This window comes from Bos indicus x Bos taurus, chromosome 3 (assembly GCF_003369695.1).
Source record: "Bos indicus x Bos taurus breed Angus x Brahman F1 hybrid chromosome 3, Bos_hybrid_MaternalHap_v2.0, whole genome shotgun sequence".
Lineage (NCBI taxonomy): Eukaryota > Metazoa > Chordata > Mammalia > Artiodactyla > Bovidae > Bos > Bos indicus x Bos taurus.
In genome coordinates, this window is record NC_040078.1 from 94,781,544 (window position 1) to 94,809,356 (window position 27,813).

At 40.2% G+C, this 27,813-nt stretch overlaps 1 protein-coding gene and 1 pseudogene across 4 annotated transcripts in view; one reads left to right on the forward strand and one right to left on the reverse strand.

The window, feature by feature from the left end:
- OSBPL9 (oxysterol binding protein like 9) overlaps positions 1 to 27,813 on the reverse strand; it is a 164,047-nt gene that overhangs the window by 110,284 nt on the left and 25,950 nt on the right. For all 4 annotated transcript variants that reach the window (XM_027537274.1, XM_027537273.1, XM_027537276.1 and 1 more), the window contains exon 2: positions 25,714 to 25,764. In XM_027537274.1, the coding sequence (XP_027393075.1) occupies positions 25,714 to 25,764 (51 nt within the window). The remainder of the gene's footprint in view (positions 1 to 25,713; positions 25,765 to 27,813) is intronic.
- On the forward strand, positions 16,831 to 22,973 carry LOC113889893 (annotated as a pseudogene).

Here is a 27,813-nt window from a genome sequence, read left to right on the forward strand (position 1 = left end):
GAGGACGAGGGGATAAACATAGAATCTAAGTCTAGAACCTATTTAAAACCCAGCCATTGACCCTTTCTGAGTTTTTGACTGCTCTCTAAAATGGGAGTCACCTCAGTTATTCTGAGGCTTAAAGAACACTAGTGCTTTTCATTAGGCTGCTTTTGTGTTATATTTATTAGTAAAGAAACACCAGGTGACAATTGCTTCAAAACCCTGTCCCAGTGGCTTCTTCCAGGTGTGTGCTGCTACTGTACTTCCATATCATACTGTGATCATCTATGTCTGCCTTCTCCCATTGAATTGCTATGAGATCTAAGGACTAATTTATTTTGAGACATGGCATTCAAGTACACACTCAGTATATGTTTTTTTAAATAAAAGCATGAACAATTCTCCAAACGAGAGGGCTAAGGTAGGCCTGCAGTTATAAGTTGCTTGTTTCAGGCAGGTGGATAGAGTGGGTTTTAAACTTTATCTTTTTTTTTTGTATTCAACTATATGCAGCCATATTAAAACAATATAAAGCTATGAAAAACAGGGAGCCTACTGGTCAGTGTCCTTAAGAAATAAGGGTCTTAAGTATTCCAAACAGAATAGCTAGAGAACATGACACAAGTACAACGCCCCACGTTGGTGACTAAGAAGCAGTTTACCACTGACAAAACCAGGACCTGGTAAAATGGGACTGAAAGGACTTAAGGGGCCAAAATTCCAAATCTTGTGAAAAAAGGATACTCCTATCCCAGGAGTTTCAGGTAACAGAGTCCAATATTTACAGGTCACCCATGCCACTTTACTTTTGCACAAGACCTACATTAGTATAGCTCGTCCCAACTTATGATAGTTTGACTTAGAACTTTTCAACTTTACAAGTATGAAAGCCATAAATACTCAGCAGAAAGCATACTCTGAATTTTGAATTTGGGTCTTTCCCCAAGCGAGCAATACTCTCCCATGGTGATACTCTCCCATGATGCTGGGCAGCAGCTCCCAGTCAGCCATGTGATCACAAGGGTGCACAACAAACAGTGACAACCATTCCTGTATCCAACTAACCATTCTGGTTTTTAGTACGGTATTCAATAAATTACATGAGCTATTCAATGTGTGTGTGTGTTGGTCACGTTTGACTCTGCAACTCCATGAGCTGTAGCCCGCCAGGCTCCTCTGTCCATGGGATTCTCCAGGCAAGAATACTGGGGCTATTCAATACTATATTATAAAACAGGCTTTGTGTGAGATGATTTTGCCCAACTATAGGCTCACATAAGTGTTCTGAACATGTTTAAGGCAGGTGAGCCTAAGCCATGGTATTCAGTACATTAGGTGAATTAAATCCATTTTTTACTTACAATAGGTTTACTGTATGTAACCCCACTGTAAGGCTGTACCTGTTTTCACTTACCAAAATAAATCTGGAAATTTTCCAGAAAATAGGTGAAAAACAAAAACAGCATTCAGCATTTGTTTTGCCCTAAGCCATTACAGAGGCAGCGCACACCACAAACAATAAGAGTAGAACCGCCAAGCTCCCCGCTCAGGAACTACACTTGGCATCTCAGCATCAAGTTGTCAGCTTTGAGCCGTATCAATGAGCATCTGGGCTTTATCTCTATTTGTTTTGTGTATACGTTAGGAAGCAGCATCCTAAGGTATTGCTTTTCTGCTTTCGCCATTTTGCCTTACAAAAAGTTTCATAAGAATACTCGTCTTTTAGATAGGAGAGGAAACCTGTGTTCATTTCTTCTCAGAGACTGTCTGGATGAACCCCAATTCTATCCAAATCCCATCAACCTGCATTACCTTAGCTATTCCTCTGTACTATATAGACTAGGGATTTTTATAGCTCTTTTCAGATACAGAAAGTGTATCCAGAATATAATGACTTACCCAGGTCATACAGAGTTAATGGCAGAACCAGAACCATTTGGCATGGTACCTACTTATTCTATGACAGCAAAAAAAGACACATCTTGGTGGGTAAGCATGTGTGGGAGCAACTCATTCAGGTTAATTTCATGGTTAGTGGAGTTAACCTTCTAACTTTATGATGCAGCAAATATCTGCTAAGTCATAACTAAATACAGCATATATACTGTTAATAGATATAGGCTTAGAATACATAACAATAGTGCCTCCAGTAGAGGAGCCAAAACATGTAAAGAGATGAATATACATAAAACAAGGCAAAAAGAGACCTCTACTTGGATGAACTTTGAAAACACGCTGAATAAGAAGCTTGTCACAAAGGACATACTGTATGATTCCATTTATATGAAAAAACAGGCAAATTCATAGAGACCAAGAATAGGTTAGTGGTTGCCCAGGGCTGGGAGGTAGGAGAAGGAGGTGGGGTAAAATGAGGAGTAATTGCTAATAAGTGTGAGTTTCATTATAGGGTGACAAAAAAAAAATTCTAAAATTGAAATTGTAATGGTAGTTGCACCAAAAACACTGAAATGTCTACTTTAAATGGGTGAATTATATCTCAACTGTTGAGATATAATAACTGACCACCATCCCAAACTTGGGTTCTTTCTTTTTAGCCCCTTCATATAAATTCATCAGTTAACTAGTCAACTCAGAAACCTCTAGGTTCTAACACTTATTCTCCCTTATTCCATCACCACAAGTTGTGCTCATTCCACTTCCAAACTATAATGTCAAATTCTCCCAACTCTTCTTCATTCTATGAACTGTTATTGCCCTATTTCAGGTTTTCATCACTTCTTGCTTGATGAAGCAATCTGTCTTCAGTCTGGCTACATTTAGTCCACAGTCCTTGATATTGCCAGAATAGTATTTATAAAGCACAAGCTCTTATAGGAGCCTCAGATATTTAAAACTTTCCTTGGCTCTCCATAAACTATGAGATAAAGCCAACAATTCTTCATAATGCCATTCAAGATGGTTCAAAATCTGGCCCAATCAACATTTCTACAGCCACTTCTTCCTCACCTCACAGAGACCCTGTAGGTACTCAGCCTCAAGATTTCTTCTATGCACTGAAAGAAAACACCAAGCAATTTCACTTTTTCATGTCCTTCCTCAAGTTCAATTCCTACCATTTGCTAAACAAAAGCAAAACCCCACACTCCCACTAGCAACCACCTCCTTTCTTACAGCTTTCACCAGGAGGAGCTTTTTGAAAACTGCCCACACCTTAACCTTTCACCTACTCCTGGCAATTAGCTTCCCTTCCCACCTCTGCACCAAGTTTTACTCTCACAGCTCTTCAATACCTCTTTACTACATTAGAGTTTTGTCATAGAACACCGCTCTGAAGCACTGCTACTGCTCCTAACCACTTCCTTTTTAAAACTTGTTCTTTCAAGGACTCTTAATTACTTAAGTTGTGCTTCAGAAACATTTCTATCCAAGTATCTTTGGCAACCCATAGGGGAAAGAGCATTCTTTCTTGGTCCATTACACTTTTCCCCTCCTCTATCCAAATGCTTCTTTGAAGACTCTGGAACCTACCTAACCACCTCCAATGCCAACCCAGTCTTGCCATTGCCCTGAGCATTCTTCAGTGTATAGATGCACAATTCATCTGACACTCTGGCCTCTCAGTTTCTTGATTATTCAACTAAAATAAACTTCATTGTCATTCTCCTTCATTGACTCATTCCCATGGCAATTCCTTAGACCTGGATATCTTACCATATCCAATACGATAGCTATTAGTCACATAAAGGTATTTAAATTTTAATTATAATTGAGTAAAATTAAGTAAAACTTTAAATAAGTTCTTCGGTCATATTTCAAATACTCAATAGCCCCATGTGACTAGAGGCTATGAGACTAGACACTGTAGATACAGAACTTTTAATAATTGCAGTAAATTCTACTGGACAGCATTTTCCTTGACCTAGTCATTACAGAGAACTGAACCATAGTAAAAAAGTTAACACTGTCAGTTAGTGAACTGGCAGTAATAAACCAGCCACTATGATAAGCATTTTACATACATCACTTGAAAATAACGTTATACTGAAAGGTAAGCAGTCATGTACAGATGTGAGAGTTGGACCATAAAGAAGGCTGAGCACCGAAGAACTGATGAATCATGGTGCTGGAGAAGACTCTTGAGAGTCCGTTGGACTGCAAGAAGACCAAACCAGTTGATTCTAAAGGAAATCTACTCTGAATATTCATTGGAAGGATTGATGCTGGAATACTTTGGCCACCTGATATGAAGAGCTGACTCACTGGAAATGACCTAGATGCTGGGAAAGATTGAGGGCAGGAGGAAAAGAGGGAGGCAGAGGATGAGATGGTTAGATAGCACGATCAACTGAATGGACATGAAAATGAAAGTCGCTCAGTAGTGTCTAACTCTTTGCAACCCCATGGACTATGCAGTCCATGGAATTCTCCAGGGGCCAGAATACTGGAGTGGGTGGCCTTTCCCTTCTCTAGGGGATCTTCCCAACCCAGAGATCGAACCCAGGTCTCCTTCAGTGCAGGCAGATTCTTTACCAACTAAGCCACAAGGGAAGCCTGGCGTGCTTCCCTGGACATGAATATGAACAAACTCTGGGAGATCGTGAAGGACAGGGAAGCCTGGTGTGCCATAGTCCATGGGATGGCAAAGAGCCAGACACAACTTAGCGACTGAACAACAAACATATACACAAGTCTTAACTGTACAAGCTCAATAAAGAAACACTCTCCTTGTATCCTTTCCTAATCATTACCCTTGTCCTCCATCCCAAAGTCAAACAGTATCCCTACTTCTAACATTAAAAGTAGTTTTGTCCGTCTTCATACAAATGGACTCATATCACATATTTTCCTTTGTGTCTGGCTTCTTTCACTCAACATGTTTGTGAAATTCATCCAAGAGGCTACATGTAGCAATGGTTTGTTCATTTCTATTGCTATATATAGTATTCTTTTGTAGGAATATCCACAATTTATCAATTTCATTACAGATGGACATTCATGTTGTTTTCCAGTCTTAGGTTATTAGAATCATGCTGCTATGACATTGTCATTCATATCTTTTGTGTTATATATATATATATATACACACATATGTTTATATTTCTAGTAAATACAGTGTAGGAATGAATTCGCTAAGTCTTATGGTATGCACACTCCAATTTTAATAGACACTGTCAAACAGTTCTCAGTTCACTTCAGTTGCTCAGTCGTGTCCAACTCTTTGCAACCCCAAGACTGCAGCACGCCAGGCTTCCCTGTCCATCACCAACTCCTGGAGCTTGCTCAAATTCATGTCCATTGAGTTGGTGATGCCATCCAACCATTTCATCCTCTGTCATCCCCTTCTCTTCCTGCCTTCAATCTTTCTCAGCATCAGGGTCTTTTCAGATGACCTGATTAGGTGGCCAAAGCATTAGAGTTTCAGCTTCAGCAACAGTCCTTCCAATGAATATTCAGGACTGATTTCCTTTAGGACTGACTGGTTGGAATTCCTTGCAGCCCAAGGGACTCTCAAGAGTCTTCTTCAACACCACAGTTTAAAAGCATTAATCCTTCGGTGTTCAACTTTTTTTATAGTCCAACTCTCACATTCATACATAACTACTGGAGAAACCATAGCTTTGACTAGACAGACCTTTTTCAACAAAGTAATGTCTCAGCTCTTTAATACGCTGTCTAGGTTGGTCATAGCTTTTCTTCCAAAGAGCAAGTGTCTTTTAATTTCATGGCTGCAGTCACCATCTGTACTGATTTTGGAGCCCAAAAAATAAAGTCTGTCACTGTTTTCATTGTTTCCCCATCTATTTGCCATGAAGTGATGGGACCAGATGCCATGATCTTCGTTTTCTGAATGTTGAGTTTTAAGCCAACATTTTTACTCTCCTCTTTCACTTTCATCAAGAGCCTCTTTAGTTCTTCTTTGCTTTCTGCCATAAAGGTGGTATCATCTGCATATGTGAGATTATTGACATTTTTCCCAGCAATCTTGATTCCAGCTTGTGCTTCATCTAGTCTGGCATTTCTCATGATGTACTCTGCATATAAGTTAAATAAGCAGGGTGACAAGATATACCCTTGACGTACTCACTGAGCCAAAAATACTCCAAACTATGGTGTATGGAAGTTTCGATTGTTCTACATCTTCACTAACACTTTTTTTACGTTAGTCATTCTGGCAGGTGAGTACTAGTAGCTCATAGTGGTCCTAATTATATTCCCCTGAAAACAACAAAGTTCAGTATCTTTTTATGTTCGTGACCATTTGGCGAGACTTTTGTGAAATAGTTCAAGTTTCTTGTCTATTGAATAGACTAGACTATCATTTTCTAATTATTTGTAGGAGGTTTTTTTAAAATATATCCTGGACATGAATCTTTCATTAGTTATGAATTAGGGAAATATATTCTCCCACCCTTGTGCCAGCCTTTATACTCTCATAATGATGTCTTTGGAGAAGGCAATGGCAACCCACTCCAGTACTCTTGCCAGGAAAATCCCATGGACGGGGGAGCCTGGTGGGCTGTGGTCCATGGGGTCGCTAAGAGTCAGACATGACTGAGCGACTTCACTTTCACTTTTCACTTTCATGCATTGGAGAAGGAAATGGCAACCCATTCCAGTGTTCTTGCCTGGAGAATCCCAGGGACGGAGGAGCCTGGTGGGCTGCCGTCTGTGGGGTCGCACAGTCGGACACGACTGAGACGACTTAGCAGCAGCAGCAGCAATGATGTCTTTTCATGAAGAGTTAACCTTAACATAGTAAAATGTATTGGTTTTACATCTATGGTTGTGCTTTCTGTATCTTCTTTAAGAAATCTTTACCAATCCTAACGCCATGAAAGTATTCTCCCATGTTATCATCCGGAAGTCTCTACATTTGGGTTTCAAGTGATGTGAACAGCTGACTCACTGGAAAAGACCCTGATGCTGGGAAAGACTGAAGGCAGAAGAAGAGGGCGACAGAGGAGATGGTTGGATAGCATCACCAATTCAATGGACATGAACTTGGGCAAACTCTACAAGATGGTGAGGGACAGGGAAGCCTGGCATGCTACAGGACGTAGGGCCGTGAAGAGTCGGACATGACTTGGCACCTGAACAGCAACAATAATCAAGTGGAATAAGTCCCCCAACATTTGTCTTTTGGCCTTTATAAACTAACTGTAAATCAACATCACGACCACGGTCATAGCCAGTTCTCCCTAGAATGGCAGGTGAGAGAAGTTGCTATATCTACTGGGGTCTCTTCGTTGACTAAGACAGGAATCAAAAGTGAATATTCTTGGCCCTTTATAAGCTTTACAGTCAGCAGTTGAACAAGTTTTACACACACATACTCACTTATTAGGATACTGATTGGGAACAAACTGGGACTGCCATTTATTTAGGTCTTTTTTTAATATTTATTTTTAATTAGAAGACAACTTCTTTACAATGTTGTGTTGGTTTCTGTCATATATCAACATGAGTCAGCCATGGGTATACATATAACTTCAGTGTTTGTAGTTTTCTGAGTAAAGGTCTTATCAGCCTATTGTTAATATTTATTCCTAAGTAATTAATGTTTTGATGCTATGGTAAATGTTCTTGTTTTTAAAAATTTATTTTCTAATTACAAGTTGTTGATATATTAAAATAGTTTATTTTTGTATACTGTCCTTGGATCTCCTCAGATCAGATCAGTCGCTCAGTCGTGTCCGACTCTTTGCGACCCCATAAATCGCACCACACCAGGCCTCCCTGTCCAGCACCAACTCCCAGAGTTCACTCAGACTCACGTCCATCGAGTCAGTGATGCCATCCAGCCATCTCATCCTCTGTTGTCCCCTTCTCCTCCTGCCCCCAATCCCTCCCAGCATCAGAGTCTTTTCCAATGAGTCAACTCTTCACAGGAGGTGGCCAAAGTATTGGACTTTCAGTTTTAGCATCATTCCTTCCAAAGAAATCCCAGGGCTGATCGCCTTCAGAATGGACTGGTTGGATCTCCTTGCAGTCCAAGGGACTCTCAAGAGTCTTCTCCAATACCACAGTTCAAAAGCATCAATTCTTCAGCACTCAGCCTTCTTCACAGTCCAACTCTCACATCCATACATGACCACAGGAAAAACCACAGCCTTGACTAGATGGACCTTTGTTGGCAAAGTAATGTCTCTGCTTTTGAATATGCTCTCTAGGTTGGTCATAACTTTCCTTCCAAGGAGTAAGTGTCTTTTAATTTCATGGCTACAGTCACCATCTATAGTGATTTTGGAGCCCAGAAAAATAAAGTCTGACACCGTTTCCACTGTTTCCCAATCTATTTCCCATGAACTGATAGGACCGGATGCCATGATCTTTGTTTTCTGAATGTTGAGCTTTAAGCCAACTTTTTCACTCTCCACTTTCACTTTCATCAAGAGGCTTTTGAATTCCTCTTCACTTTCTACCATAAGGGTGGTGTCATCTGCATATCTGGGGTCATTGAGATTTCTCCCGGCAATCTTGATTCCAGCTTGTGTTTCTTCCAGTCCAGCATTTCTCATGATGTACTCTGCACATAAGTTAAATAAACAGGGTGACAATATACAGCCTTGACGAACTCCTTTTCCTATTTGGAACCAGTCTGTTGTTCCATGTCCAGTTCTAACTATTGCTTCCTGACCTGCATACAAATTTCTCAAGAGGCAGATCAGGTGGTCTGGTAGTCCCATCTCTTTCAGAATTTTCCACAGTTTATTGTGATCCACACAGTCAAAGGCTTTGGCATAGTCATAACCTTGCTAAATTCACTTTTCAATTCTTTAGTTTATCTGCAGATTCTTTTGGATTCTCTATATGTTCAATTAAAGCTGCCATGAATAATAACAATTTTATTTCTTCTACTCCAATCCTCAGACTTTGTATTTATTTTTCTTGTTTTATTCATTGGCTAGGACTGCCTGGTTTCAGATTGACCCTAGAGTGGTAGGCAATGTTGAACACAAGGAGAGTAGGGGGCATCCTTGTCTTGTGATTGGTCTCTCTTCCATTGTCCACTGTAGCTATTTAAAATCTTCTCTACTTTCCTTGAACCCTCAATAACCTAAAAAGTCATAAGGTAGGAACTCTACACCTATTATGCCCTCCTACCTGAAGATTCATCTGCATCCATACCCAGTCTTGCTTCTTTTCACTTGTCGTAATTGAAAAAGTGCCTATTACCTTTGTCAGGTCTCTGACTCTAATCTTCAGCTCCTCTTCCTTTCTACTGGCTCCTTCTCAACTTCATTTACATATGAGAAGACTTTACACTCTTTAACAACAAAAACAATACCAACAATCTTTCTCCATTATACATCCTCATCTAGCAAATGGCCCACCTCTCTCTCTCTGTTCCAACCAAGATTATTATTCAGACTTGTCCAAGTCTCCTGCCTAAAATTTATTTTAACCTCCCACTCCTTGTAATCGTATCAGTAGCTCTTCTTTACATTGAAATAAGGTGCTCTATGATCCGGTTTATCTGAGACAGTTTCAGATTATTCCTATTGTTGTTTGCTGTTGTTCAGTTGCTAAGTCATGTCTGACTCTTTGAGTCCCCATGACTACAGCACGCCAGGCTTCCCCACCTATCCTTCACTATCTCCTGGAGTTTGCTCAAACTCATGTCCATCGAGTCAGTGATGCCCATCCAACAACCCCATTCTCTGTTGCCCGCTTCTCTTCCTGCCCTCAATCTTTCCCAGCATCAGGGTCTTTTCCAATGAGTCGGCTCTTCACACCAGGTGGCCAAAGCATTGGAGCTATTTTTTCATTCCTGTTATCCTAGTATAATGATGAATAGAACCCCCTTTTATTCTTAGAGGAGTGTCCTGCTTTAGGGGATATGGTCAGTCTATCATGGCCTAGCCCAAAGACCCTCAGTGATTTGCTCCACGCCTACCTCTCATCTCTCATCAAATTCTATACTTGGGCAGTTTGAGGTTTACCAATTTCCCCAAGCTGTCTTCCACCAAACATCCTTCCTCTCCCCTAATCTGGGTTTATACTATTTATCTTTATATCTGGTAAAGCAAAATTCCCTTTTCTAATCCATATATGAAATAATATCATTAAGCAAAGTTCTTTGTTATGCTCACTCATCAAAATTTCGAAGTTTTTACTTCATCCCTGCTTTTATGACTCATTGTGCCAACATAATAAACATATATATCTTTCAATGACTTCCCATGATTTTTCTTCTGAAGGTTTCAGATGATCAACCTTTCAGGTTCTGCCAGGATTTGGGCTCACCATGGTGCCTGCTGCTCCAGGTCACACTATCCAGGTTCCAGAAGGTAATGGGAGATGGAGTTATGAAATCAGTTGAGTTTCCTGACTTCATCTCTTCTCTTTTCTTCTATATCCACAAACATATTTCAGACATAATCATAGTTCTGGTACCAAAGACAGGAAGATAGTTTTCCTCTCATGTCTTGGGAAAAAACAGAATGCTGGCTATTTCAGGGCCAATCTCCCTTCGTCGAAAAGAGAAAAGTAGAATGGTAAACTGGCTCCAAAGAAAATAAAACAGAAATGATGACTCCTCTGGGACACAGATCGCTCACATGGCTCCTAAAAGGAATGTTGACTGTGCTAAGAATATACAGAACAGCTACTCCCACTGCGACTCTACAACTGCACATTTTCCCTCACTGCTGAAATATTCAAGTCTTACATTCGTGTATCGTTTTCACATTCTCACATTATATGATCTCAGATGAATATAACACATAAATATGATCTCTCAGATTTGGGCAGAACAGGTATTACTCTTCTTTAGAAATTAGAAAACCAAGACTCAGAGTATATTAAAAAAAATATTGCCTAAGGTCTGACAACTAAAAGACAGGAGAATTCAGGTCTTCCAACTCCTGAGCCAAAGTTCATTCTTAATAGGGCATAGGTATAATAAGCAATATTCATTAATTCAACATACTTACTAAACCCCTATTCTGGGCCAGGAGCAATTAACAGCCAGGGGATATAAATAGGAATAAGATATATCTCTGCACTGTAAGAGCACATGAGCACATAGTTCAGAGAGGAGAGAGAAAAGTCAACAACACAGAGGGAAGCAGGAAAGCTGGAGGTCCAGCGTGCTCATCAAGGCCACTGCTACATAAAAAAGAAATGATGCATCAACATCATTCAGTAATTCAATAAGCATTTATTGAGTTTTCTGGTGAAAGCAATAGGGTGGTGAACAATTTGCTTTCCTTTCTTCACTCAATACTATTTTGAGGTTTGTTCATATTGAGTAAATAAATACATACTTTTCATGTCAAGAACAGAAATATATGTGTATGTACATATGAATACATATACACACAAACGCTATCCATGTTGAGAATATGCATGTAACTGTTATCTGTTATATAGTATCCTATTATATAAGTATACCACAATGTCTAATTTCCCTGTGTAGAACATTTAGGTTACTTTTAATTTTTCCTATCCCAATAATGCAATAATAATCATCACTGTATATGTTTCCTGCTAACATTTCTGCAAGAGAATATTAAGCAAACACTCTGAAATGGCAGACAGTTCCATTTTTATGTAGAATCAGACACATCTTCAATCTTACTAAAGATTACAAAGTGTTAGTTGCTCAGTTGTGTCCAACTCTTTGAGATCCCATGGACTATACGTAGCTCTCTAGGATCCTGTCCATGGAATTCTCCAGGCAGGAACACTACAGTGGGTAGCCATTCCCTTCCCCAGGGGATCTTCCTGATCCAGGGATCCAACCTGGTTCTCCCACACCATCTGAGACACCAGGGAAGCCCTCAGACCATAAAACTGCTCCCCTAAGCAGTTGTCCCAATTAATACCCTCACCAGCACTGGAGAAAAAAGTTCCTATATCCCCAATTGCTGGCCAACACTAGATAAAATCAGACTTTATAAGACCTTGGCAATCTGATCAAAATACTATCTTACTGAACTTTTAATTCAGAATCTGACAATCACTGAGAATAAGAATCAAGTCACTTTTATTGCTATTCTTATTTCTTTTATGTGAATTGAGTGTATCCTTTGACATTTTCTTTTTGGGCATTCTTTTGACTTTTCTACTGATTTGTATGTGTTCTTTGGGTTTTCTTTTTTGTCTATTAAACCTCTGTCAACTGTATGCACTGTAAATATTTTCTCTGCTGTCCAAGGTGTGCTTCTCTCTGACTGTAGAGTCTTTTGTTATTGCTGTTGAAAGGTTTTAAAATTTGAATGTTGTCAAATCTAACAATCATTTCTATCATTGTTTGCTTTTTAAGACATCTTCCTTTATCCTGATATCATAGAGACATTCTTCTATACATTCTTATGAGTATAAAATTTCATTTTATACCTTTAATTTCTGTGTATAGCATGAGTTAGGGAACAATTTTATTTTCTCCATATGGGCAGCCAGTTGATCCAACTTCATTTACTGAGTGATAGTGTCTGGTTTGTAATGCTGTTATACACTAAATTTACATAGATGTAAATATTCCTAAGCTTTCTCTTCCATGCCACTGATCTATTTATTTCCCCTTATACCAATACCATACTTACTTTAATTTACCATAGTTTTATTTTAAAAGTTTTAACATCTGGAAAGGCAAGTCCCCCAACCCCTTATTCTTCAAATTCTTCTTGCCTCTTTACCATTTTAAATGACTTTTAGAATCATCTTGTCAACTTCTTTGTTAAGCCTGATTAAGATTTTTGACTGAAATTACATGTATTTATAGATTAATTTAAGGAAAGCAAACATACAGATAATACTGAGTCTAATAAGCAGGAAGATGAGATAGCTGTTCAGATCTTCCTTTAGTCTTTCAATGATGTTTACTTTTTTTTCCATCAAAGGAATATATTTATTTGTAAAATATATTCTTATGTAACTTAGAATTTGTGTTACTATTAGAATCCCTTTTTTAAAATTGTGGGTTGCATAGAAGAACACTATTTTCTGTATATTGATTTCAAATCCAAAACCTTTCCCAAAGGCGAGACATTTAAACAGTATTTATGTAAATTTTTGTGGATTTTTTAAAAGTAGAAAATCATATCATCTGCAAATATCAATAATGTTTATTCTTCACTTCCATCCTTTTTCTTTGATTTCTTTTGTTTCTTATTCTTGTGTTTGCCAGGACTTCTAGTATAGTTACAGAAACATCATCTGTAAACACTAATTTTGATTCATCTTCCCAAAGCTTGCATCTTTTGTATCTTATTGCATTCCCAAGGACCTCCAGAATACCATATATAAAGAAGTAGCAATCTCTACCAAAATATCCATGACATTTTTAAGAACTAGAAGAAATAATCCTAAAATTCACATGGAACCACAACAAGCCAGAACTGCAACAGCAATCTTGAGAAAAAAGAAAAAAAGCTGGAGGTATAAACCTCCCACACTTCAGACTATACTATATAGCCACAGTAATCAAAACAGAAGGTATTGGCATAAGAACAGAATCATTAACCAATGGAACAGAAGAGACAGCCAGAAATAGACACACAAACCTGTGGTCAGTTACTCAATGACAAAGAACGCAAGAATACACAATGGAGAAAAGACAGTCTCTTCAAGAAGTGATGCTGAGAAAACTGGACAGCAGACAGTCACATGTAAAGCAGTGAGATTATAACGTTCCCTCACAGCATATAAAAAATAAAATAAAATCAAAATGGTTTAAAGACCTCAACATAAGACTGAAAACCATAAAACTCCTAGAAGAGAACACAGGCTGAATACTCTTTGAAACAAATCATAGCAGTATTTTCTTGAATCACTTTCCCAAAGCAAAATAAATAAATGCCAAAAACCCATATGGGACCTAATTAAAAGCTTTTGCACAGCAAAGGAAATCGCCAACAAAACTAAAAGACAACCTACAGAATGGGATAAAGCATTTGCAAATCATGCAACCAACAAGGGGTTAATACCCAAAATATACAAACAGATTATACAACTCTATATACAACTCAAAAAAACAAGCCAATCAAAGAAGACTTGAACAGATTTTTTTCCCAAACAAGACAGATGGCTAACACGCACATGAAAAGATACTCAGTGTTGCTAATCATTAGAGAAATGCAAATCTAACCCACAATGAGATAGCACCTCACACTTGTCAAAATGGCTATCGTCAAAAAAGTCTGCAAATAACAAATGCTGGAGAGGATGCAGAGAAAAAGAAACCTTTGTACACTGCTGATGGAAATATAAATTGGTGCAGCCACTATGGAAAACAGTAAGGAGGTTATGGAGGCTCCTCAAAAAACTAAAAACAGAACTACTATACAATACAGCAATTCCACTCCGAGGTACATACCCAGAAAAAAAAAAAAAAAACACAGAAATACTAATTTGAAACGATACATAAATATTCACAGCAGCATTATCTACAACAGCCAAGACATGGAAGCAACTCAAGTGCAGTCAACAGACAGCTGGATTAAGAAGATGTGGACAATGTGTGTGTGTGTGTGTGTATAAACACACACACAATATATATACATATAGATGTATATATATATGCATATACATATAGAATGAAATATTACTCAGCCATAAAAAAGAACAAAATACTACCATTTGCAGCAAAGTGGATGGACTCAGGGTTATGCTTAGAGAAATAAGTCAGAGAAGGACAAATACTGTATGACATTGCTTACATGTGGAATCTAAAAATATTTCAAATAAATGTATATGTAAAACAGAAACAGACTCACCAATATAGAAAACTTGTGGTTATCAAGGAGGAGAATGGAGGAAAGACAAATTAGGGGTATGGGATTAACAGACACAAACTACTATGTATAAAATACACAAGCAACAAAGATACAGTACAGAGCACAGAATATTACAGCCATTATCTTGAAATAACCTATAATGGAATACAATCTGCAAAAATACTGAATCACTACAGTGTACACCTGAAACTAACATAATATTGTGAATCAACTGCACTACAGTTCAAAAAAACAAAAACAGAAAAATCAAGCACCTTTGTCTCATTGCTGATTCTAAAGTAGATGCTTCTACTATTTCGCTGTTAAGCACACTGGAACATTTTAGTATATACTCCTTATTGGGTTAAGAATGTTCTCTTCCTATTCCTAGCTGGCACTGATCTTGAATGCATGTTTCATTTTATTCACTGCTTCTTTTCCATTTATTCAGATGGTCATGTAATTTCCCTTTTTAATTAGTTAATATGTTAAATTATCTTAATTACAAAATTAGAATCCTATTAATAGTATTCCCAAAATAAACTGTTTGGTCATAACCCTTTTTGTTTATATATTATTGGGTATGGTTTGCTGCTTTTTGTTCATGATTTTAACATTTATATTAATAAGTGACTCTGGCCTAAAAATTTCCTTGATTGTTCCTCTTTCTACTTTATCATTAATTTTTTCTTTTTTAATTTTTTGACTATAATGCTTATCTCATTAACTTTCAATCTCTATTTTATAATATATTCATTTAAGGTTATAAATCAGACTGCCTTAGATGCAGCTTTAACATGTGGTCCCTTCATTGTCACTCAGGTTTAAATATTTCATAATTTCCATTATAATTTCAACCTTCACCAATGAATTATTTAGAAGTATCCATGTGAGGTGGCACGTGGCTACTGTTTTGTTAAGGAGTTTCTAATTTATTCTACCATTGTCAAAGAATGTTATGTATATGACACTGAGTTTTGAGTACCCTCTTTTCCCATACAGTTCTAATCATTTTCTTAAAGTCTATTATTTATTTATTTTACCACCAATAGTTCATTATTAGATTCCCAGGAATTTTAATTTAAAAGCTGAAGATTAAGGTTATATAATTCCTAGAATCAAACTTAGATTTACTTCCTGAAATCAATCCAGGCAAGCCTTAAAGTCTATTATTTCTGATACTATTAATAATACTATTTCCTAGCTTTCTTTTGCTATTTTCCCGGAACATCCTTTTTCATCACCTTATTTTTAAATTTATAGCCATAAAATATGATAAACATTCGGAAAATAGCATTAATGACATCTATGTACTAATCACAAGAGATTAAATAGATGTACATCTTGTACAAGATGATTAAATAGATGGACATCTTGTACAAGAAAGTCAGAGAGAGATTCTTAATGTCAAATTCACAGAGAAGAGATGATGCCTGCAAAAAAGCTAGTGAATTAACAAAAAAGGACATAAATCAATAGAGTAATTTTTCATAATGAAATGAGAAAACAACTGACAGGATGATGCAGACAGGATGTAGATCTAAGAGGACAGGGGAGAAGGACACTCTTACGGGTTATACATTAATCTGCTGCTGCTGCTGCTGCTAAATCGCTTCAGTCATGTCCGACTCTGCGCAACCCCATAGACCGCAGCCCATCAGGTTCCCCCGTTCCTGGGATTCTCCAGGCAAGAACACTGGAGTGGGTTGCCATTTCCTTCTCCAATGCATGAAAGTGAAAAGTGAAAGTGAAGTCGCTCAGTCGTGTCCGACTCAGCTACCCCACAGACAGCAGCCACCAGGCTCCTCCGTCCATGGGACTTTCCAGGCAAGAGTACTGGAGTGGGGTGCCATTGCCTTCTCCGGATACATTAATCTATCTAATTGTATCCATGCTAAGATATCAGTGATAATAAAATGCATTCCAATGCCAGAGATGTTAATGTATGCAAAAATAATGTAGAATCACTCAAATAAGGCACTGAAAGAAATTAGTGCTAAAACTTTTAACCCATCACAGGACAGTGCTGTACTCTCTTGTGATGGACTAAGAGAATATGAGACTCCTTCCTCAGGGAATCAATCAACTCTGATGATAAGCACAATAAATAAATGAAGTACTCAGTTTCACTGGATTGGTAAAAAAAAAAAAAAAAAAAGTCACATATGGATTAACAGTTTTCAAAAAGTCACAATACCAAAAAAAAAAAAGTCACAATACATTTAGTGATTACTTTGGTTATTCCTAAGGCCCTGCAGAATTCCTCAGAATCTGATATTCATCTCACCAATAGTAATTAGTAACAATAGTAACTATCATTCATTAAGAACTGAAGTCCCAAACGTTGTTTGGATACTTTCTAATGTATCAGTTAATGTGATATTCATAATTACATGAGTAAATGACACAAGGCCATTCCAGAGGTAAAGGAAATAGGACTCAGAACTGAATAAATGAGTTCCCTGAAGTCACAAAGCTAGTAAGTGACAAATCTGGATTTGAATTCAATTTCATTTTTTACCTGTTCTTGTCTCTATCCCCACACTGCCTCTTTAATACTAACACTTCTCCACTTTTCATGTTACCTGGAAATATTAATGCTTTGCTTGTGGTTGAGTCCCAGAAGGGGGAAAAAAAAAAATCAGACCCCAGGACTCGACTATTGTACTTCTCCATCAAGGCAAGGGCACCATCTAGTGGCCACACTCTAACATTAACACAGTCAAAGAAAGATGGGAAGGAAATGGTTTTCCAAACTTCCATCTTCCTCCACTAGTTTTTCACTTCTGGGCATCATCTTGGAGCATCTGCATTATTGACTCTTGTAGTCAAGAAGAACAGGAGCCTGGTAACATTAAGGGCTGAACAGGGCTTTGGAATGATACAGACCCAAGTTCAACCCCAGATTCACCATTTACTAACTATGTGACTTTGGTAAGCTACTAAAAGTTGTGAGTCTCCATCTTCTCATTTGTAAAACAAAATACCACCACTGACCCGAGAGGATTATCATGGGGATATCAATGAAAATCTGGCAACACAGTGACTGATCCAGAGCTTCCTCAGTAACTACTGGTTCCTTTCCCTATTCTTTCATGTGGCCTAAAACCACGTGGGTGTTGTGCTTTTTTCTTTTCTTTTTAAAAAAACACATCCATGCCACTGTGTTTCACTTCTTTTGTCTATAAACTATAGTAAAGGTAAATTCCCTAAAATGTATTCCTTATTTTTATAATTACATGAAATCAACAAGAAGTATTTTTTGAGTACCTACTTACAATGTACCATGCATTTGTGACACTAGGTGTGAACTCACTAGTGGGCAGAGAAAACAGACTACTTAACATGTAATATCATGTAAAAGTCCTTTCATGGTTTTAAGTCACAAACAGAAGAGGATCAAATCTGTTAGAAGGGTGTGGGTCAGGAATGCTTCATGAAGAATCACCATTTGAAAAGTCTCTTAAAAGATGAGCTTGGTCACTATGTCCTGCCTACCATCTGCCACATACGGTGGGATACTACTTCGAGAACTTGCTTCAGGCTCGTGTGTGCAGACAGTGTCCACTGTCAGGGCTGTCCAGTGTGTGCCAGGCGGATCCATGGTCACTTCCCAGGAAGGAAGCAAGGTGACTTTGGCTGAGGATGACCCTGACTGAAAGGCTGCATGAGAGGCATCTCAGACCTGCTACAACCATGGGCTGTTCCGTGAGTATAGCCTCTACACCAGGAAGAGAGTGGTCTCGTGCACCATCATCCTGGTCTTCCAGCACTACCATTCAAGTTTCTGGGCAGTCTGCGGGCCTCCCTGATGCTCCTGCTCCCCAGTCCCAACTGGGCAGAGAGCCTGGTCCACGTGCACTTCAAGGAGGAGACTGGCATTGCTGAGCTCATCGTCCTGTGCCTACCTACATCAGGCCTACCTCTCCTTCACGTGCAAGATACACAGAGCCAAGTCCAAACGGGGGCTGGCTCTGCCCACCATGGTCACAGTACTAGGATCACTGCTCACATCTGTGGGGCTCTGCACACTCTCTGGCCTGATGCCCACCCTCAACAGTGGTGAGGTTTTCCCCTACCTTGTGGTGATCACTGGGCTACAGAATGTGTTGGTGCTCACCAAGTCAGTGGTCTCCACCCCAGTGGATCTCAAGAGGAAGCTGTGCATTGCCCAAGGCCTAAGCAGAGAGAGCTGGTCCATCATGAAAACCATGGTCACAGAGCTGGGCATCATCCTCGTTGGCTACTTCACCCTCATGCCTGCCACTCAGGAGTTTTTATTGCTTTGCCATTGTGGGCCGGTGTCTGACTTCTTCCTTCAAACGCTGTTTTTCAGCACTGTTCATTGACATTTGCTGGACAAAGCTGGCAGATATGAACAAGTGGCTGCCCCCTGAGGCTTGACTGCCCCCTGCTAAGCCAGTGGCATGGCCAACACGCCTTGAGCGGCAGTTGTCCACACCCTACACCATCATGCTGCAACCATTCTCCTTCCAAAACCTGCAGTTCCCCAAGAGGCTGCATGCAGTCTGCTTCCTGGCCTGAACCCGCCTAACACAGCACCTACCACAGCCGGCACTGTTGTGACTGGTATCCTGGTGTACAAAGACCTAGCTGCCCAGGTGACAGAACAGGGTTCTCTGGGTGAGAGCACCCTGGCTCCCCTGCCTGTACCTAGTGATGTGGTGCCCTCCAACTACCCAGATCCCACCTTCTCCATCTTCCCACCTGACACCTCTAAGTCACCCAAGAACCAGACATGGCCAGGGGAGCTGCCCAGGCCCAATGGTCCATCTGAGGGTGTCCAAGACAGCCCAGCCCCAGAGTAACCTGGGGGCCTGAGGATGAGGAACATTGGAGGAAACTGTCCTTCGGCCACTAGCCAACACTCTTCAGCTACTACATCATCACACTGGCCCAGAGGTACGTCAACCTGCTGCCTGTCATCCCCCGCCCCAAACCTAAGGGAGGCCTCTGGAGGGGTGGCACCCTCAGGATACCCACAACCCCTGGCTTCCACTATGGTCTGGGCAGAATGGGCTCTGGGAGGCCAGCCTCAGGAGCCAGACATGGTGCATGCACACAGAGACATCACCCTGTACAAGGTGGTGGGGCTCAGCAAGGCCTCAGGCATCATTGTGCTGCTGCTGCTCTGCCTGTACCGCATGCTCTGCCCGAGTAACTATAAGTAGCCTGGTGCACGACCCTGGCAAACCCATGGTATGGGGTGCTGGCCTGCAGGGACTACAGCTACAGGCCACCTGAGACGGAGATCGTGTCCCTGGTGCTGCATGGGCACCTCATGAACATCGAGTCTCTGGCCAGCAATGGGATGCTCCTGGTGAGCTGTTGCTTGGCAGGCCACATGTGTGTATGGGATGCACACATCGGAAATGACCTCACCAGCATCTGGCGCCCAGGCAGGCAGCACCATGACAGTGGTGTTGGCAATGTGTTGGAGGCTCAAGAGAGCTGGGAACGGCTGTCAGATAGCAGGAAGGGTGGCCAGAGTGGCCCGGGGACAGTCCTCCATTACGGCACCATCACAGGGCCCTCCACTGCCTCCCTTCTTTGGGGATCTGTCAGACCTCACCTGTTTGATCAACACCAACTTCTCAGCATAGGTGCAGCTCCCAGAGCTAACTCAGCCTGAGTCCTAGCACTGGGTGGGCTGCTCAGGACTCCCCAGGCAATGATGTCAGCCGCCTGGTGCAGCCAGTGTACTAGGAAGAGATTCGGAATGGCTCCTGTCCACACACCAGCCCTGCACCCACCCTGCCCCAGGGCCCTGAGGATGAGGGAGGCACTCCTCTCAGAGCTTCCCTTTCCTCATCTGGTCCCCCAGCACAGACGGCTCTATGTGGAGCCTGGAGCTCAGGGCAATCCCATCATGGTGGGTGCAGCAATGGTCGGCTGGAGGTGTGGGAGGCCATCGAGGGCACTCTGCACTGCAGCAGCAAGGAGGTCTCCTCCGGCAACACGGAGACAAAAGGACTGGCTGCCTGGCTCAATAGTTTCCTTGACTTCTCCTTGGAGACTCACACCTGCCCTCAGCTTCCTGCAGTTCCGAGGGGCCCCAAGGCAGGGCAGTCCCCCAAATTCCCCACGTACAGCAGCAGGGACACAGCAGCACTGACCCACAGTGCCCTGTGCACACCAGAAGCCCATCACAGCCTGGAGGCAGAGGCCAGGCACTGTGTGACTGGGAGCCAGGGCCACACACTGAGGGTGATTGGTCTGGAGGACTCAGGCTGCCTCTTCACTCTGCAAAGCCACTCAGAGGCCATCACAACTGTGTACACTGACCAGACCACAGTGCTAGTCAGTGCAAGGTAAGATGGGGCCATGCACCTGTGGGACGTGTTGACTGGCAGCCAGGTCAGCCACACGTTCACTCACCGTGGAGATGTCACCTCCCTCCCCTATACCACCCCCTGCGCCACCAGCCGTGGTCTAGATGACCTCATCAGGATCTGGGACTGCAGCACAGGCATCAAGCTCTACTCCACTCAGCAAGACCTGGGTTGTGGTGCAAGCTTGAGTGTCATTTCAGACAACCTGCTGATGACCAGCGGCCAGGCTGTGCTTGCTTTACGGATAGATCTAAACCATGGGGACCTGTTATACAGTCAGTCTACCTGGGGAAGAAGACTGAGGCCCAGCTGGCCTGCCAGATCCTGTTGCTAAACAACACTACCATTGCTTACAACTCTGGCAGCGAGCTTAGCCGAGTGTACGTGCTCTCTGTGTTGGAGAAGCTGGACTGAGGGTGGGCCTCCCTGCCCATCTGCCTGGGTGCTCTGTGGGGCAGTGCACTGGCCTGGGGAGAAGACCTGGCCTGTCTTTGGGAAGCTGCCTGTGAACTGTCCTGTCCTGCCTCATGATTGTACTATTAAACTTTAAAAAAAAAAAAAAAAAGGATGAGCTCACCAGATAAGGGCACAGAATACTCCTGACATAGAAAAATATATGATACAAGGTTGAAGAAACAAAGTGTGGTGTGGTTAGAACATAGGATAGGATGGATGAATAGGCAGGAAGAGATCCGTGAGAGCTTGTCACGTTCCTCTGGAATCTCGATGATAGGTGCATCATCACCACCACCACTACCATCATCGTTCACAGCAGTTATCACTGCATGTGTACAATGTGCCAAACTCTGTACATACGTAAGTGCTAAACCTCACAATCTTACAAGTTAGACGTTATCTTCATAGAAGTTAAGAAATTTGCTCAAAGGCACAGAGTCAGTAAGGGGTGTAGCTAAATGATATTCAGCTCCAGGTCTCTCTGATTCTACCACACCAGTGGTCCCAAACTTGGCTGTACAAAACAATCACCTGGAGAAACTGTTTAAAAATAAAAGGTTCCAGACCCAGTTCTAAAACAGTATATCACTAGAGTGGAACTTGGAAATCTATATTGCAAACAAACTCTCCAGATGTTTCCTAAATAGAAAGCCAAATGGTAGTTCAGCTTCTTGAAAATAACACAAAGCCTATTAAAACACACATACACACCAGCACACACACACACAACTAATTAAAAGCCTAATTAAGTGAGTAATCCTCACAAAATTCTGCAAGGATATTATAATCCCCACTTAAAAGAAGAGAAAACCTAAGGTCTGGAGAATTACTGATTGCTTCCCTCTTCCAGTCAACAAAGCAAAGAGCAAAAATAAGATTCAGACACAGGTACAGCAAGCTCTTCTCGGTCATGCTGTGTGGTAGAATTCTAAAATACCACCCTGCCCAATGACCCCGTCCCTGTTTTCTCTCTTTCCCTTTGAATGTGAGTGGAAACTGCAAATATGATGAGAAGTTACTGTAGGGATTATGTTATAGGAAGAGTAATCACTGAAGTGATTACATGGCAAAAGGGAGATTATCTGGTGGGTATAACCTATTCTAATAATATAAGACTTTTTAAAAGCAGAGTGTTTTCTGCAGCTGGTAACAGAAAGGAGAAGTCAGAGAGGCTTAAAGCACTAAAAGAATTCCATGCACCATGCAGACTTGAAGATGGAGGGGCCACAGGACAAGGAGTATGCATAGCCTCTAGAAGTTAAGCACAGATCTCAAGCTGACAGCTGGCAAGAAAATGAGGACCTTGGTCCTTTCATCACAAAGAAATGAATTCTTCCAACAACCTGAATGAACCTGGAAGCAGACTCTCCCCTTGTAGTCCCTCAGAGCCTCCAGATGAGAGCCCGGCTTGGCTAACATGATTTCAACAAGGAGAGAACCTTTCCAAGGTGTTTGATCTATAGAACTGTAGATTAAAAAACTGTAGATTAAAAAAATGGTTTTTTTTAATTGTGGTAAAGTACACATAACATAAAATTTACCATTTTTATATTTTTAAGAACATTTACATTGTTGTACAACCATCCTAACCGTCCATTTCCAGAACTTTTTCATCTTCTCAAACTGGAACTCTGTATCCATTAAACAAGAAATCTCTAATCCTCCTAGCTTCAACCCCTGGAAGCCACCATTCTATTTTCTGTTTCCATGAATTTGACAACTCTAGGTACCTCATATAAGTAGAATCAAACAGTATTTGTCATTTTGTGACTGACTTAATTCATGTAGCAAATGCCCTTAAAGTTTATCCATGTTGTAGCATGTGTCAGAATTTCCTTTCTTTTTAAGACTAAACACTATTGCATTGTTATGGATATTTCACATTTGTTTAGCCATTCATCCATCAAATGGACACTAGGGCTGCTTCCATGTCTAGACTATTGTGAGTAACAATAGTTGCTCACAATAGGTGCTGCTGCTTTTGCAAACAGCACCTATGTATACAAATATCCACTCAAGGCTGTGCTTTCAATTCTTTTGGGTATATACAGACATTTATATATATATATATAGAGTGTTGTTTTAAGTCCATTATTATGAACACTCAGTAAGTAAAAGGAAATAATCAAGCATTTATTTATCCTATTTGAATTGTAGCACTGGGTAACCAAATAACTGATGAAATGTTTCCTTATATGATTATTTCTGATAAAAATTTAAACAAAATGATAAAATATAATTTTGCAAATGGATCTAGGTACTGCATCAACAGTTGGTAATATTTGGGAGTTCCCTGATGGTCCAGTGGTTAGGACTCAGCAACTTTCAGTGTCGTGACCCAAATTTAATCCCTGGTTAGGAAATTGACATCCTGCAGCCAAAAACAAAGTTGCTAATACCAATGAAGAGTAAAAACCAGACACTGCCTCCTAATAAAAGAACACAACACAGCCTAAAGTCTTGCCAAAGGGATCAAACCTAAGTCTGACTCAGTCTCTGGATCAGCTGCCAATACGCAGGAAAAGCAGAGACAGGAACATGCTGAACTGCACCAGTACACAATCCATAAAACCTACACTATGGAAAACTCCTCCAGGTCAAAGGGTCTGGAGTCTTCAACAGATAAATTGCAAACAAAAGATATCAAATTTTTTAAATGGGCAAGATAAAATGTAGAATTTAGGAAGGCAAATCTAAGAAGTGGTTCCTATAAAACAGAGTGGTTACTTTAGGAGACAGGGAGGCAGATGCAATTTGAATGGGACACACAGACAGGCTTCCACAGTAACTGGGCCAAATCCTACTTCTTAACCTACAAGGTAGTCACGAGGTTTAATAAATAATTAAGCTATATTTAAAAGAAAAAAAATGTGCATTAAATGTAACAATCCAGATTGAATTCAACTGAAGAGCTGTCTCACTACAGCTCTGCCAAAGTCTCACTACTGACTGAGTCTATCTCAAGCCAAGAAAGCAGTTAATACCAGACTGAGCGGTGACTGAGGTCAATAACAAGTGCTTAGAAAAGCAATTAAACCAAGAAGGCAAAAGCAAAAACCAAAGGAAAGGGGGAAAATAGCCAAGAGCACAATAAGCTGAATTTTCAAAAATCTTTATGCTGTCATATATACACCATCTGTTCAAAACAAGCCTGTCTCATTTCCATCCTGCAAATTCACCATACTTAACTCCTATCTCAGTGTCAAAATTTTTCCATTAGAATTTGATTTCTTTCTCAGAGTTATCTCCCATTTCTACCAATAACCTACTGCTAATAAAGGCAATCATATATTTATGAAATACATTTACATCTTCAAAAGGGTACAGAAAAAAAGATGGCAGAAAGAAAGCAACAGGAATCCAAAAGAAGAAAATGCCACTAGAAGCTCATTTACCTATTAATACTTACGACAGAGGCCCTTCTTTAGATACAGTTGAGTACTAGAAACTATATCCTCAACCCTGCATTCCTCCTTGTCTTTAGCTATTCAGACAATGGCGGAAACTGAACAGGAAATAAAAAACAGTTTGAAGCTATAGGCCTGTACTGTCCAATAGGTAGCCCTGAGTCACATGAGGCTATAGGGCACCTGAAATGCAGCTGATTTGAACCACGATGTGCCATAAGTACAAAAGACATAGTGGATTCCAAAGATGTAGTATGAAAAAAAGGAATGTAAAGTATCGCAATAATTTTTTTATTGATTGCATGTTCAAATAATATTCTGGATATACTGGCATAAACAAAATATATCATTAAAATTAATTTCACCTGCTTTTTCAATGTGACACAACAAAAATTTTAAATTATATATCTTGCTCACATTATATTTCTAAGGGACATAACTGCTGCAACATCCATTATTAAATAGTGTTGAACAGAAAGAATTAAGCAGCTGAAAGTGGGGATTTCTCAGAGTTTTTTCCTACTGCTTACTCTATTGCCAACACTACAACTTATTTAATTTCCAGCCCCTGTCCCTGGATACAAAACAGATTTAAAAAATCAGTAGGCGCATCAAGTCATGGATACAACATTAAATTAATGGGCCAAAAGAACTGAACTCTAGCCCTGGTTCTGGAGTTACCCTGGAGAAGTCGTTTTTCCTCTGAGCCTTAAACTTGTCTGCCCCACCAATTAAGTAAGGGAGCTAAACTAAATTTAGATTCCCATGAATCTGTCAAAATAGTTTTCTTTCTGTCAAAATTGGTTTTCGTAAAAATGAATAAATACTCACTCTGAGTCTAACACATCCTCTGCGAGAGCCTCTCATCATTTTGTCCTTGGACTAAAAGAAAAACAAAAACATTAGATGAATAAAAGATAAACAGACTTTTTAGAATCATCTAGGGGTAAAGAGATACATTTTATAGTAATATTCCTCCCTTTTCCCCATCCCTGTCCCACTCTACCCAGCCATCACTTAAAGACAGGAATTAGCAAATTTAAAATGTTTCGTGCTGTGCCTGGTCACTCAGTCATGTCCCACTCTGCAACCCCATGCACTGTAGCCAACCAGGTTCCTCTGTCCACGTTCCTCCAGGCAAGAATACTGGAGTGGGCTGCCATGCCCTCCTCCCGAGGATCTTCCCAACCCAGGGATCAAACCCAGGTCTCCCGCACTGCAGGCAGATTCTGAGACACCAGGAAGTAGTTTATACAAATAAAGCTAATCACAGAATTTTATGTGTACCTTAAACATGGCATATATTACACTATATTTTCATTTTTCCTTCATATCCTTTAACTTTCAACTAAAATATGTTTCTCATATTTCAGTGAGTTTGAGAGTCACCTGCATCTGTGGGTTTAAGAATCACTCCCAGATGATTCTGACTCAAGCAAACAGAGCACACATCTTGAGAAAAACTGCTTTAACTTTGTCTCTGCAACTCCCTAGATGGGTCACATTTTTTTTTTTTTTTGCCTCTGAGATTTCTCATCCAATGTTTCTCAGTTTAGAATATCCTTGACTCTGATTTTCTGCCTTGGATTATCACTCATCAAGTGTCCTACCTCTAATTAGAATTCCCACCCCTGGACTCCTAGAGTCTCTTGTATGTTTCCCGACCCTGGCACCTTGTGCTATAGTGGCTGGTTACTTGTTTGACTCACCCACAAGGCTGCAAATTCCTTAGGGGGTAGAAACTGTAACTGACTTATGCTTCAGAACAGTGTCTGGCACAGAGTAGGTGCTCAAAAAATATTTACTGATAAAACATTTTTATCCTTTGTTTCTGATGCTAGACTGAGCTAAGCAAAGACTATGTTCTGAACAATAAGCCCCATGTTGACATCCACTAAATATTCCTAGAATTAACTTAGTCATGTGTAAAAAATAAAGTAAAACCTCAAACAACTAAAGCTTTAAAAATATTTAATACCTCAACAACTGGTATTTTTTTCCACTATGTGACAAAGAAGTAAAACAAGTCAATATCATAGAGTTACGTTTTTGAAGAAAACTGTCCCACTTTAAACCACAGATGCCCTACATCCATTGTACTGAGCCACAGGCAAACTTCCAGCCATAAGATAACTATACCTTGAGGATTTCATGTACAGCATAATGACTATAGTCAATAATACATATTGAATATTTGAAAATGGCTAAATGAGTAGCTCTTAAAAGTTCTCACTACAAAACAAAAGGTAGCTATAAGAGGTGATAGTGGTTGTGTTGTTCAATCTTACTGTAGTAATCACTTCACAATATATATGTATACCAAATCATCACATTGTACACCTTAAATAATGTTACATGTCAATTATACCTCAATAAAGCTGAAAAAGTAAATTTAATCATTTCTCAGAGAGATTTGCCTGCCTACACACAAAGATCTGCTTATCCTTCTCACTGCAACATGCTGTTAACACATCTATGCCATTGCTTTCACTGACTGTAAGCTTATCAGTGTAACAACATTACAATAAATCAAAGCAAACTTTCTTCAAAACTAAAAAAAATGAAACAAAAAAGCACAGTAGTGAGCTATAGAAATTCATGTTCAGAAATTACTGAAATACTGTAGAGAGTCTTCTTGCAAGTATAACCATGATTCATACATTTTATTAAAAATTCTCAACATTAAACAGTGTTAAAAATGACCCTGTATATGAGACAGCAAAAGACACTGATGTATAGAACAGCCTTATGGACTCTGTGGGAGAGGGAGAGGGTGGGAAGATTTGGGAGAATGGCATTGAAACATGTATAATATCATGTATGAACGAGTCGCCAGTCCAGTTCAATGCACGATATTGGATGCTTGGGGCTGGTGTACTGGGACGACCCAGAGGGATGGTATGGGGAGGGAGGAGGGAGGAGGGTTCAGGA